Below are 14,485 nucleotides of genomic sequence, written 5' to 3' on the forward strand. Positions count from 1 at the left end.
GATGTTTGAGCTGTGCTGTTTGTTTGACTGATATCTGTTTTGTTCACTGCAACAGGAACTCTGTATCTGGTTGGTTTTACTAGCGTTTTGTCAACTCTTGGAGCTACTATGTTTGAACTTTGCAACATAAAGCTAGGGTCTGTTTTCATTTCAGCATAGTCATTTACAAACTGAACAAAATGAAGTGTGCATTTCTCTCTATAGGCGCGTTCACTGCGAAGATGACGAGTCAGCATCGTCAACGACTAACTAACACTGACACAAAAAAACAAACACTTTATTAATAAACTATTCAAATGTCTCATTGCTATATTTGACACATTCATTAGGCTACTTTTGCCGGCTCTTTGTGACAGCTGTTATGTGCGTTATTGGCAGCGTCACCCTCTGGTTACATGAACTCGTCACCACCGCATCAGCACCAGAACATGGAGATTTTATTTTAGAGAATGATCGCACAACAGACATTAGAACATTAGATATTCTATAATTAAATCAACTAATAGAATATTCAAAAATCGTGAATCATCCCTGCATGGAATCTCTTGTTTCTTTTCCCATATCTTCACTCGCGTCTCACCCATTTCCAAAGGGGATTATAAACATTTCTTCCTTTGTTCCCTTTTAGGTCGATTATTTTCGTATTCTTTACTGTGTTAGGACAGATAGCCTACATTTTTACTTGTACGTCAAATTCTTTTTAACACAGTTTGTGCTTGTTATTAGACATATGATAATTGGTAAGGCGCGTCAAGTTCATTTGTAAAGCGCGTTTCACACGCGCGGGGTGATTTTAGATTTTCAGTTCAGGAGAAAGAGAAACCAGTTCAGGAGAGAAAGAGAAACCAGTTCAAGAGAAACCAGTTCAGAGGAGAAACCAGTTCAGGAGAAACCAGTTCAAGAGAAACCAGTTCAGGAGGAACCAGTTCAGGAGAAACCAGTTCAGAGGAGAAACCAGTTCAGAGGGGAAAGAGAAACAAGTTCAGGAGGAACCAATTCAGGGGAAAGAGAAACCAGTTCAGAGGAGAAACCAGTTCAGGAGAAACCAGTTCAGAGGAGAAAGAGAAACCAGTTAAGAGGTTTCTCTTGAACTGGTTTCTCCCCTGAACTGGTTGAGGAGTTGAGGAGAACCAACCAGTTGAGGAGAACCAACCAGTTGAGGAGAAACCAGCTCAGGAGAAACCAGTTCAGGGAGAAACCAGTTCAGTGGAGAAACCAGTTCAGGAGAAACCAGTTCAGGGGAGAAACCAGTTGTGGAGAAACCAGTTCAGGGGAGAAACCAGTTCAGGGGAGAAACCAGTTCAGGATAAACCAGTTCAGAGGAGAAACCAGTTCAGGGGAGAAACCAGTTCAGGGGAGAAACCAGTTCAGGAGAAACCAGTTCAGAGGAGAAACCAGTTCAAGAGAAACCAGTTCAGAGGAGAAACCAGTTCAAGAGAAACCAGTTCAGGAGAAACCAGTTCAGAGGAGAAACCAGTCCAAGAGAAACCAGTTCAGAGGAGAAACCAGTGGGAGATTCTGTGGGGTTAGTCATGGATCAGTCTCTTCTCTTGAACTCATTTAAAGGAATCACTGGTATAATGTCTCGGACTGGATAACTCTACTATAGTGTGTGTGTGATGTCTGCGGCTTCAGCGTTCGAGCACATACACTAGAAGTGTGTAAGAAGAGTTGTGAAGTGTGACCAGATCTAAAGGGAAGAGAGATATCTGTAACTATAGGTGTTGTTCTCCGGCTCATGTGTTTATAACTGAGGTGATGAGCGGAGACGTTTGAGCCACAACTGATGAGCTTATACGCAGAATAATAACTCTTTAACTCAAGGACAGAGACGGTCTGATTCCTCCTGATTTAATCTCTGAAACACTGATGACGACCACACACAGATCAGCACTGGTTTCCTCTGATGGTCTGGACAAGCGTAACATGACTCATGGAGACTGGATATTAAACCAGTCGCTCTCTGATCATTAGTTTCTGCAACTGGTTAAATCCTTAGCAAATGTAAGTTGTATCCGGAGCTATTTAAACTTAGATAACAGAATAACTTAATACTTTTATTAAAAAAAACTATGAAAACACTAGAATATATAAACTCAGTTTAGAGATAACGAACAGAATTAGCCAAACGAGTTTATGTGAGTCAAGGGCCAAATGCTTTACATTCAGAGATTATGCAATTCTCCTGAACTGGTATCCCCTCTGAACTGGTTTCTCCTCAACTGGTTTCTGAGGAGGAGGTTTCTCCTGATTCTACTGGTTTCTCCTGAACTGTCGCCTCTGGTCTGATCAGATGGGGTTTAAAACACGCTTCATATTCAGTGCTATTATTGATCTGACTAGATCTGATCACTGACTCTGTTGTCTTCAGCGGATCTGCTTCAGTCTCATACGTGATGAAGTGTGAACACTGGTTCTGTTCTTCTCCTGTTTATCGCTGAAGCTGCGGAGACACGACCTGTCCTGTATAAAGCTGGCGAGAAGTGTGTGAATGAGGAGAACACAAACCACAGCAGAAGACAGGAGTTTATTGAATAATCCCCAAACATAGACGGGTTCCTGACATGATTTAATGGCTTTGATGATTTAACACTTCCTGTAAGTTGTTAAACATTGGGATTCACTTCCTGTGAGTTATTAAACATTGGGATTTGATCATCAGTGGATTTACTGAATGCTTCTCTCTACTGAGGCACAGCACGTCACAATAACCAGAAGGATCCAGTGTGTGTATGGCAGGAGACGCACCGCAGACGACAGTATTAATTGACCTAGAAGTGTTTCTCTGTATGTACATGTGTCTGTACGTCTCACTGAATAAATAGTTAGTGCATGTTCTCCGAGCGGAGTCCTCTTCTACTGCAGGCCGGCGCGCCGAGGGCTCTCGAGGTGCGAGCGAAACCTCTCCAGGAACCGCGACGCCAGCTCGTCGTCCACCAGGCGTGCGTCGCTGGACAGCGTGACGGTCATGAGCTGGTGTGTGTGTAGCGTTAGCCCGTCGCTCAGCCGGAGCTCGGCCCGCGAGCCGCCCACCGCTAGGATACAGGCTTGAGGAGGATTGATGACCGCGCTGAACTCACTGATGCCGAACATGCCCAGGTTAGAGATGCTGAAACACAACACACACTTCAGGAACTCTCACACTTCAGGAACTCACACACTTCAGGAACTCTCACACTTCAGGAACTCACACTGGCAAAACTTCAGTTCATGTGGAATCACACAAAAAAATAATAAAAAATCTTTGTTTTCTGGGTTTGTGTTACTCGAAGAGAGAGACTGTACATTCTAAATGCATTTATCTTCTGAAAGTGAACTTTCTCAATGTTCGGAATTAACACTAGCAATTCACAAACAGACAAACATGTTTTCATTTTAACTTTGAGTGAACGTTGTCTTTATGCGCTGTTTATTAATAAGATTAACAAGATAATTATTCTTTTACAACACATTGTTATAACCCTTGTTATAGAGTGATGCTTGGTTATGACGTTACCTTATCAGTTTGCACAAATGAATAATATCGGATCTAATGAAGGTTACCTGTGGTGTTCCACAAGGCTCGGCGTTAGGCCCCAAACTGCTTGTATTGTACATAGATGATATTTGTAAAGTGTCTAAAGTATTAAAAATGGTATGGTTTGCTGATGACACAAATTTATATTGTTCAGGGAAAAATCTGGAACAGCTTCTGATTGCAGTGGAAATTGAATTGATGGTCTTTAAAAAGATTTAAGGTTTAATGATAATCGACTTTCATTGAATTTGAGTAAAACAAAGGTCATACATTTTAGCAATCGGCAAAGCAATAACAAAGCTAAAATTAGGATTAATAATGAGTTTATGAATAATAATAAGCATAATAAGCAAAGGCTTCAGCCTACACCTTTTTCGGTTATTATGTATATTTTTTCTTTACTATGGAAAATTATCCTTGAGGACCGAAACATTTTTTTGTTGAAATCTTCCTGGTCCTGTAGAGGCTCAATAACTTGAGCTCTGGAGGTCACGACACACAGCGAGGATCTATTAAGATGTGCTGCCATTGCTATAGTGTTTGTTTCAGCGCTGTGATCGACATGACCAATGAAACCTTGGGATGGTGTGCGCTTTCAGTGATCGCAAAGCATTCTGGTCCTGTGTTTGGCATATCTGCTTAAAGTTTAGAGTCTGATCCTCACACCCAACTACTGTAGGCTTTAAATGGGCTAGAATACAGAGTAGTAAAGCCTCATTAAAGGGTTAGTTCACCCAAAAATGAAAACTCTGTCAGTAATTACTCTCCCTCATGTTGTTCAACCCCGTAAGACTTTCGTTCATCTTCAGAACACAAATGAAGATATTTCTGATGAAATCTGAGAGCTGTCTCACTGCTTCATAGGCTTCTAGGCAACTTCATTCTGCCGGCCCAGAAAAGTTAGTAAAAACATCGTTAAAATAGTCCGAGTAACTACAGTGGCTCAACCTTAAGTTTATGAAGTGACAAGAATACTTTTTGTGCGCAAAAATAGTTAGGTCCTGTGTCACCACACACATGACCAGCGTCGGCCAATAGTGAGCCGGCGTCCTGACGGAGACCCAGGAGCGCTGCACTGTTACACTACGACAACAGCGTAGGAGACTGACATGGAGGAGAAGAGATTGTTAATTAAAGTCGTTATTTTAGTTTTTTCTTCGCACAAAAAGTATTCTCATCACTTCATTCCACTGTAGTCACATGGACTATTTTAACAATGTCTTTACTACCTTTCTGGGCCTTAAAGTTGCAATGGCGTTGCAGTGAATGGAGAGACAGACAGCTCTCAGATTTCATCAGAAATATCTTCATTTGTGTTCTGAAGATGAACAAGGGTCTTACGGGGGGACAACATGAGGGACTGTCGTTACTGACAGAGCTTTCTTTTCTGGGTGAACTAACCCTTTAATGGCACTTGCATGTAAAACATTGACCACTAGTCAAGTTATACAGGTCTGAGATGACATGTCAAGAGTAAACTATTCCTCTTCCACTAGTCAAAGCAGGTATCAGGACATGCTCACCTGAAGGATCCTCCCTGATACTCCTCTGGTAACAGCTTCCCGTCCCGCGCCTTCTGTGCCAGAGCCTGAGGAGAGCACACCCGTTTAACATGAGCACAGTGATCTATAGAGGCTGTGTGTGTGTGTGTGTTTCTGCCACTCAGTGTGTGTGACCGCAGTCACTCCGGCCGCCGGTGACGTCACACACACTGAGTGGCAGAAACACTGAGCGACAGCATTGGTTTTCAGCGTGAAACACACTACACACATCTCAAACGGGAAAGAGCTTTGAGACTGACTCTATATATATAGATCTGATAATGAATCTGAGGTATTTCTACACACTGCTGAAAGAGAAGCCACTGATCCAGGCAGAGAACGCTGGAGTAGCAGTTATTGTGTGTTTGGGGTAATTTAGGGGTAAATCACACCCTATATATTGTATTATTATATATTGTATGGACAACTCATCAATTAAATATTTACCATCGTATATTCTGTATAATTGGATGTTTTTAAACAAACACTGACAAAAAACTACACAAGTTTCAGGGCTGGACGATATGATGATATATATAACACTGATATGAGTGATCATCCGGATTTAGACCTATATTGTGTTTATATAAAGCGTTCACAGGTAAATTTGCGTTATGTATTTCCCCGGCGTGGAAATCAGGCTCATATAAACGTGAGGAAACACGGTTCCTGCTGCATGATCACATGATCACTGGATCTTAAGGAACTCTATATCGAGTCCAACCTTTAGTTTAAACTGACACTCGTGTGTTTTACTGGTGTTTTCTCAGTTTCCGCTGTTAACTCCAGCAGCTCTTCTGCCACTCAGTCCGGCTGAGGGAGTGTGTTCCCGCGGGATAGTGACATCAGTGCATGACCTCTATAAACAACAACATCTCAAGGCCCAAATATTCAAACTAAACCGAACAATAATCTGTCATTTTGATCAAATCAGGCTGAAGCAAAGTTTGCAGGGAGTAGTTTGAGGAGAGCGAAGCAGAACTGCGCTGGTGAACGCCTCTGAGCTGCCATTGGTCAGCGAGATGTGGTGATGATGTGGCAGGTGGGTGTGGCTCTGAGGCTCCGCCCTCTTCAGGGTGTCGAGTCAGACGCGAGTGAAGACATGAACAGTAGAAGCTGAAGCTGAAACACTGACTGTGTTCATGTTTAATACTGAAGCTGCTGCTTGTATAAAGGTCGGATAAACGTGCCTGAGTCTCATCACTGTGACCGGACGCTTTCTGAACCGCTGTTTTCTGTCAGTTGTGTTATTTAGAGGAATGTGCGCGCCGTCGAGATGTTCACTAACACTAACAGCTCGCTAAACTGAGCACTTCTGCGTGAGTATATCTGGGCCTTCAGACGTATCTGCGATGGTCACATGATCAGCTGGAGCGTTAGCTATCTGAGCGGTGTTTGAACTGTGAAGGCTAGCGATGACCTTAGCGGTGTGAGCGATCTCCGTCAGCCCTTTATCAGCAGCGTCTCTGATGATGGGGGTCATGAGGCCCCGCGCTGTTGCCACGGCGACGCAGATGTGGATGGAGCCGAGAGGCTGAGGGCCCTCAGAAGACCACACCACGTTCACCTCGGGCATCTCCTGCAGGACACAACACACACACTCGTCAGCATCACTGACACACACTCGTCAGCATCACTGACAGACACTCGTCATCAGAACACACACCACAGCATCACTAACACACACTCGTCATCAGAACACACACCACAGCATCACTGACACACACTCGTCATCAGAACACACACCACAGCATCACTGACACACACTCGTCAGCAGAACACACACCACAGCATCACTGACACACACTCGTCAGCAGAACACACACCACAGCATCACTGACACACACTCGTCATCAGAACACACACCACAGCATCACTGACACACACTCGTCATCAGAACACACACCACAGCATCACTGACACACACTCGTCAGCAGAACACACACCACAGCATCACTGACACACACTCGTCATCAGAACACACACCACAGCATCACTGACACACACTCGTCATCAGAACACACACCACAGCATCACTGACACACACTCGTCATCAGAACACACACACAGCATCACTGACACACACTCGTCATCAGAACACACACCACAGCATCACTGACACACACTCGTCATCAGAACACACACCACAGCATCACTGACACACACTCGTCAGCAGAACACACACCACAGCATCACTGACACACACTCGTCAGCAGAACACACACCACAGCATCACTGACACACACTCGTCATCAGAACACACACCACAGCATCACTGACACACACTCGTCATCAGAACACAGACCACAGCATCACTGACACACACTCGTCAACAGAACACACTATGCTGGACACTCTGGGAAATATCTGTCTGTTTTCCTCAGTCTGCTACAGCAGGTGTACATGTGTCAAAGGTCAAAACACTGTTTCATTTCCTCATATTACACATTTGCACATCACCACATTTTCAGTGATTCTCAAACGACTCGTCAGATGATCTCTCTAAATCCCTCCTTTCCACGAGCTACTCTGCTCTGATTGGCCAGACGGCTCAGTCTGTTGTGATTGGTCTACTCTGCTCTGATTGGCCAGATGGCCCAGTCTGCTGTGATTGGTCTACTCTGCTCTGATTGGCCAGATGGCCCAGTCTGCTGTGATTGGTCTACTCTGCTCTGATTGGCCAGACGGCTCAGTCTGTTGTGATTGGTCTACTCTGCTCTGATTGGCCAGATGGCCCAGTCTGCTGTGATTGGTCTACTCTGCTCTGATTGGCCAGATGGCTCAGTCTGCTGTGATTGGTCTACTCTGCTCTGATTGGCCAGATGGCCCAGTCTGCTGTGATTGGTCTACTCTGCTCTGATTGGCCAGACGGCTCAGTCTGTTGTGATTGGTCTACTCTGCTCTGATTGGCCAGATGGCCCAGTCTGCTGTGATTGGTCTACTCTGCTCTGATTGGCCAGATGGCCCAGTCTGCTGTGATTGGTCTACTCTGCTCTGATTGGCCAGATGGCTCAGTCTGCTGTGATTGGTCTACTCTGCTCTGATTGGCCAGACGGCTCAGTCTGTTGTGATTGGTCTACTCTGCTCTGATTGGCCAGATGGCTCAGTCTGCTGTGATTGGTCTACTCTGCTCTGATTGGCCAGATGGCCCAGTCTGCTGTGATTGGTCTACTCTGCTCTGATTGGCCAGATGGCTCAGTCTGCTGTGATTGGTCTACTCTGCTCTAATTGGCCAGACGGCTCAGTCTGCTGTGATTGGTCTACTCTGCTCTGATTGGCCAGATGGCTCAGTCTGCTGTGATTGGTCTACTCTGCTCTAATTGGCCAGACGGCTCAGTCTGCTGTGATTGGTCTACTCTGCTCTGATTGGCCAGACGGCTCAGTCTGCTGTGATTGGTCTACTCTGCTCTGATTGGCCAACTCTGCTCTGATTGGCCAGACGGCTCAGTCTGTTGTGATTGGTCTACTCTGCTCTGATTGGCCAGACGGCTCAGTCTGCTGTGATTGGTCTACTCTGCTCTGATTGGCCAACTCTGCTCTGATTGGCCAGACGGCCCAGTCTGCTGTGATTGGTCTACTCTGCTCTGATTGGCCAGACGGCTCAGTCTGTTGTGATTGGTCTACTCTGCTCTGATTGGCCAGATGGCCCAGTCTGCTGTGATTGGTCTACTCTGCTCTGATTGGCCAGATGGCTCAGTCTGCTGTGATTGGTCTACTCTGCTCTGATTGGCCAGACGGCTCAGTCTGTTGTGATTGGTCTACTCTGCTCTGATTGGCCAGATGGCTCAGTCTGCTGTGATTGGTCTACTCTGCTCTGATTGGCCAGATGGCCCAGTCTGCTGTGATTGGTCTACTCTGCTCTGATTGGCCAGATGGCTCAGTCTGCTGTGATTGGTCTACTCTGCTCTAATTGGCCAGACGGCTCAGTCTGCTGTGATTGGTCTACTCTGCTCTGATTGGCCAGATGGCTCAGTCTGCTGTGATTGGTCTACTCTGCTCTAATTGGCCAGACGGCTCAGTCTGCTGTGATTGGTCTACTCTGCTCTGATTGGCCAGACGGCTCAGTCTGCTGTGATTGGTCTACTCTGCTCTGATTGGCCAACTCTGCTCTGATTGGCCAGACGGCTCAGTCTGTTGTGATTGGTCTACTCTGCTCTGATTGGCCAACTCTGCTCTGATTGGCCAGACGGCTCAGTCTGCTGTGATTGGTCTACTCTGCTCTGATTGGCCAATTCTGCTCTGATTGGCCAGACGGCTCAGTCTGTTGTGATTGGTCTACTCTGCTCTGATTGGCCAATTCTGCTCTGATTGGCCAGACGGCTCAGTCTGTTGTGATTGGTCTACTCTGCTCTGATTGGTCTACTCTGCTCTGATTGGCCAGACGGCTCAGTCTGCTGTGATTGGTCTACTCTGCTCTGATTGGCCAGACGGCTCAGTCTGCTGTGATTGGTCTACCCTGCTCTAATTGGCCAGACGGCTCAGTCTGCTGTGATTGGTCTACTCTGCTCTAATTGGCCAGACGGCTCAGTCTGTTGTGATTGGTCTACTCTGCTCTAATTGGCCAGACGGCTCAGTCTGCTGTGATTGGTCTACTCTGCTCTGATTGGCCAGACAGCTCAGTCTGTTGTGATTGGTCTACTCTGCTCTAATTGGCCAGACGGCTCAGTCTGCTGTGATTGGTCTACTCTGCTCTGATTGGCCAGACGGCTCAGTCTGTTGTGATTGGTCTACTCTGCTCTGATTGGCCAGACGGCTCAGTCTGCTGTGATTGGTCTACTCTGCTCTGATTGGCCAGACGGCTCAGTCTGCTGTGATTGGTCTACTCTGCTCTGATTGGCCAGACGGCTCAGTCTGCTGTGATTGGTCTACTCTGCTCTGATTGGCCAGACGGCTCAGTCTGTTGTGATTGGTCTACTCTGCTCTGATTGGCCAGACAGCTCAGTCTGACGTCACAACGAAACGGCTTATGATTTGTTTGAAAAACGATTTATTTTGTTTCCTCAGAGTCGACTCTTACTTTTTGAAAGACAATAACTTTATATACGGTGCACTTTCAGATTTGAAACTTTGCAGGATGTTTTCATTCTCTCAGAGCTGTGTTACACACTACATGAAAGGTCCTTTTCAAAAATCCATAATAGGGTTACTTTAAGTTGAATGGCCAATGAAATTAATTATAATCACAAGTTTATTTAGCATAAAAGAACCTCGTGAACAACATTCTGAATGCATGATTTGATATAGTACTGTGATTCATATTTTCAAAAACCCCACAAATAAAGTGTCTGAATATGTGCTGACTTACTCTGAGTGAGACGGCCACGGCTTTGATGATGAAGTCATTGACCGACACCTTGATGTTCTCTAAACACACACGCACACAAGATGTGAACATGACAAACAACACACACTGGGTCTTTAATATACATGCATGTGTGCGTAAAGAATGTGCTAATTCACACAGGAATCCTGTTTCACTGGTAAGTTCCACCAGTGTAGTCCAAACTATGGTTAGTTTAGTGTTGTTAATCCATGATGGTGTGTGTGTGTGTGTGTGTGTGTGTGTGTGTGTGTGTGTGTGTGTGTGTGTCACCTGTGGCCAGCTGTCTCCTGAGCTCGAGGACGGCGCCGAGGTCACAGTCCACTGAGGCGTAGGCGTGTGGGATAGTGCTCTTGGACTGAGTTAGTCTCTGAGCGATGACTCTCCTCACGTTAGAGGCCGCCACGTCTGTGAACGCGCCCTGAAGACACAACACACACACACACAGATCGATCAAGCTTCACACGCTCAGCATGAGAAGAGTTCGGGAAGTTCACGAGACTGGAGGATATATGCTGTCCATTGATCATTTTATACTGTAATACATCATTTCACATTAAACATAGTTCACCCCACCCAAAATCAGCCCATGATTTACAATCAATTAAATCAACACGTAGGCCGTCTGGGGGAAGCTAGTTGTTTTAGTTAATAAAGTTTTAAATATTAATATTTTTCTCACACAAACACATGGCTTCGCTTCAGAAGGACTTTATTAACTCCCGGAGCCGTGTGGATATTTAGCTCCCATGACAGCTCTGTGTGTGTGTGTGTGTGTGTGTGTGTGTGTGTGTGTGTGTGTGTGTGTGTGTGTGGACAGAGCGGAGCTGGGCTCACCGGCGCTGCAGGTCTCCCGAGCACAGAGACGGGTGTGTGTGTGTGTGTGTGTGTGTGTGTGTGTGTGTGTGTGTGGACAGAGCGGAGCTGGGCTCACCGGCGCTGCAGGTCTCCCGGGCACAGAGACGGGTGTGTGTGTGTGTGTGTGTGTGTGTGTGTGTGGACAGAGCGGAGCTGGGCTCACCGGCGCTGCAGGTCTCCCGGGCACAGAGACGGGTGTGTGTGTGTGTGTGTGTGTGTGTGTGGACAGAGAGGATCTGGGCTCACCGGCGCTGCAGGTCTCCCGGGCACAGAGACGGGTGTGTGTGTGTGTGTGTGTGTGTGTGGACAGAGCGGAGCTGGGCTCACCGGCGCCGCAGGTCTCCCGGGCACAGAGACGGGTGTGTGTGTGTGTGTGTGTGTGTGTGTGTGTGTGTGGACAGAGCGGAGCTGGGCTCACCGGCGCCGCAGGTCTCCCGGGCACAGAGACGGGTGTGTGTGTGTGTGTGTGTGTGTGTGGACAGAGCGGAGCTGGGCTCACCGGTGCTGCAGGTCTCCCGGGCACAGAGACGGGTGTGTGTGTGTGTGTGTGTGTGTGTGTGTGTGTGTGTGTGTACAGAGGATCTGGGCTCACCGGTGCTGCAGGTCTCCCGGGCACAGAGACGGGTGTGTGTGTGTGTGTGTGTGTGTGTGTGTGTGTGTGTGTGTGGACAGAGAGGATCTGGGCTCACCGGCGCTGCAGGTCTCCCGGGCACAGAGACGGGTGTGTGTGTGTGTGTGTGTGTGTGTGTGTGTGTGTGTGTGTGGACAGAGAGGATCTGGGCTCACCGGCGCTGCAGGTCTCCCGGGCACAGAGACGGGTGTGTGTGTGTGTGTGTGTGTGTGTGTGTGTGTGTGTGTGTGTGTGGACAGAGCGGAGTTGGGCTCACCGGCGCTGCAGGTCTCCCGAGCACAGAGACGGGTGTGTGTGTGTGTGTGTGTGTGTGTGTGTGTGTGTGGACAGAGCGGAGTTGGGCTCACCGGCGCTGCAGGTCTCCCGGGCACAGAGACGGGTGTGTGTGTGTGTGTGTGTGTGTGTGTGGACAGAGCGGAGCTGGGCTCACCGGCGCTGCAGGTCTCCCGAGCACAGAGACGGGTGTGTGTGTGTGTGTGTGTGTGTGTGTGTGTGTGTGTGTGTGTGGACAGAGCGGAGCTGGGCTCACCGGTGCTGCAGGTCTCCCGGGCACAGAGACGGGTGTGTGTGTGTGTGTGTGTGTGTGTGTGTGTGTGTGTGTGTGTGTGTGTGTGTGGACAGAGCGGAGCTGGGCTCACCGGTGCTGCAGGTCTCCCGGGCACAGAGACGGGTGTGTGTGTGTGTGTGTGTGTGTGTGTGTGTGTGTGTGGACAGAGCGGAGCTGAGCTCACCGGTGCTGCAGGTCTCCCGGGCACAGAGACGGGTGTGTGTGTGTGTGTGTGTGTGTGTGTGTGTGTGGACAGAGCGGAGCTGAGCTCACCGGTGCTGCAGGTCTCCCGGGCACAGAGACGGGTGTGTGTGTGTGTGTGTGTGTGTGTGTGTGTGTGTGTGTGTGTGTGTGTGTGGACAGAGCGGAGCTGGGCTCACCGGTGCTGCAGGTCTCCCGGGCACAGAGACGGGTGTGTGTGTGTGTGTGTGTGTGTGTGTGTGTGTGTGTGGACAGAGCGGAGCTGAGCTCACCGGTGCTGCAGGTCTCCCGGGCACAGAGACGGGTGTGTGTGTGTGTGTGTGTGTGTGTGTGTGTGTGTGTGGACAGAGCGGAGCTGAGCTCACCGGTGCTGCAGGTCTCCCGGGCACAGAGACGGGTGTGTGTGTGTGTGTGTGTGTGTGTGTGTGTGTGTGTGTGTGTGTGTGGACAGAGCGGAGCTGGGCTCACCGGTGCTGCAGGTCTCCCGGGCACAGAGACGGGTGTGTGTGTGTGTGTGTGTGTGTGTGTGTGTGTGTGTGTGTGTGTGGACAGAGAGGATCTGGGCTCACCGGCGCTGCAGGTCTCCCGGGCACAGAGACGGGTGTGTGTGTGTGTGTGTGTGTGTGTGTGTGTGTGTGTGTGTGTGTGTGTGTGTGTGTGGACAGAGAGGATCTGGGCTCACCGGCGCTGCAGGTCTCCCGAGCACAGAGACGGGTGTGTGTGTGTGTGTGTGTGTGTGTGTGTGTGTGTGTGTGTGTGGACAGAGCGGAGTTGGGCTCACCGGCGCTGCAGGTCTCCCGAGCACAGAGACGGGTGTGTGTGTGTGTGTGTGTGTGTGTGTGTGTGTGTGGACAGAGCGGAGCTGAGCTCACTGGCGCTGCAGGTCTCCCGGGCACAGAGACGGGTGTGTGTGTGTGTGTGTGTGTGTGTGGACAGAGCGGAGCTGGGCTCACCGGTGCTGCAGGTCTCCCGGGCACAGAGACGGGTGTGTGTGTGTGTGTGTGTGTGTGTGTGTGTGTGTGTGTGTGGACAGAGCGGAGCTGGGCTCACCGGCGCTGCAGGTCTCCCGGGCACAGAGACGGGTGTGTGTGTGTGTGTGTGTGTGTGTGTGTGTGTGTGTGTGTGTGTGTGTGTGTGTGTGTGTGGACAGAGCGGAGCTGAGCTCACCGGCGCTGCAGGTCTCCCAGGCACAGAGACGGGTGTGTGTGTGGGCCGCCCCGTGGCCGGAGGGGAGGGAGGAGGCGCTGTGAGCGGGACAGGAGGAGGAACAGCTGCTGGACGCCCTTTATCAGACTGACTCAACAGCTTCACTGCGTCTCTGAGGGAAGAACAGCACAGACCGTCACCGGAGCAACACACTGACTGAGCAGATCCACCAATCAGCTGATCAATACCACAGATCTCCCCAAACTGAGCAGATCCACCAATCACCTGATCAGTGTCACAGAGATCTCGAATCTCGTTTTTTCCTTGAGAAACCTAGGCTGATGGACCAATCATATTGTCATGGAGAATATATATATATATATATAACATGATAATGACGATATTATCCTCATATATCTTGCAGCTGAACGGTCATCTTCAGTGGATCTGAGGTATTAATAGGTTTCAGTTTCTTTGTTTCTACGGACACCCAGAGAAGGGAGAATGGGTTGCCATGGTAACGTGTGTTACTAATGAGACAGTTCAGTGTGTGTGTGTGTGTGTGTGTGTGTGTGAGAGGCTCACTCTTTGGTGATGAGGCCGCGTGGTCCTGTAGCTTTGGCCAGATGAGGGTCCAAACCATGAGTGTCCAAAATGTGTCGTGCCGCAGGACTCAAGCGTAACCTGGTCACACAAACAGCACAAATACACACACACACACACA

General features: G+C 48.7%; 1 protein-coding gene across 2 annotated transcripts in view; it reads right to left on the bottom strand.

The window, feature by feature from the left end:
* Positions 1-2,508: 2,508 nt before the first annotated feature.
* The window catches only part of pdhx (pyruvate dehydrogenase complex component X), a 19,802-nt gene continuing 7,825 nt past the window's right edge, over positions 2,509-14,485 (bottom strand). For both annotated transcript variants that reach the window (XM_084397394.1, XM_084397395.1), the window contains exons 5-11: positions 14,347-14,445; positions 13,783-13,933; positions 10,652-10,799; positions 10,364-10,422; positions 6,479-6,637; positions 5,041-5,105; positions 2,509-3,109 (exon numbers count right to left, since the gene is read on the bottom strand). In XM_084397394.1, the coding sequence (XP_084253520.1) occupies positions 2,857-3,109; positions 5,041-5,105; positions 6,479-6,637; positions 10,364-10,422; positions 10,652-10,799; positions 13,783-13,933; positions 14,347-14,445 (934 nt within the window). In that variant the 3' untranslated portion in view covers positions 2,509-2,856. The remainder of the gene's footprint in view (positions 3,110-5,040; positions 5,106-6,478; positions 6,638-10,363; positions 10,423-10,651; positions 10,800-13,782; positions 13,934-14,346; positions 14,446-14,485) is intronic.

This window comes from Rutilus rutilus, assembly GCF_951802725.1.
Source record: "Rutilus rutilus genome assembly, chromosome: 23".
NCBI lineage: Eukaryota > Metazoa > Chordata > Actinopteri > Cypriniformes > Leuciscidae > Rutilus > Rutilus rutilus.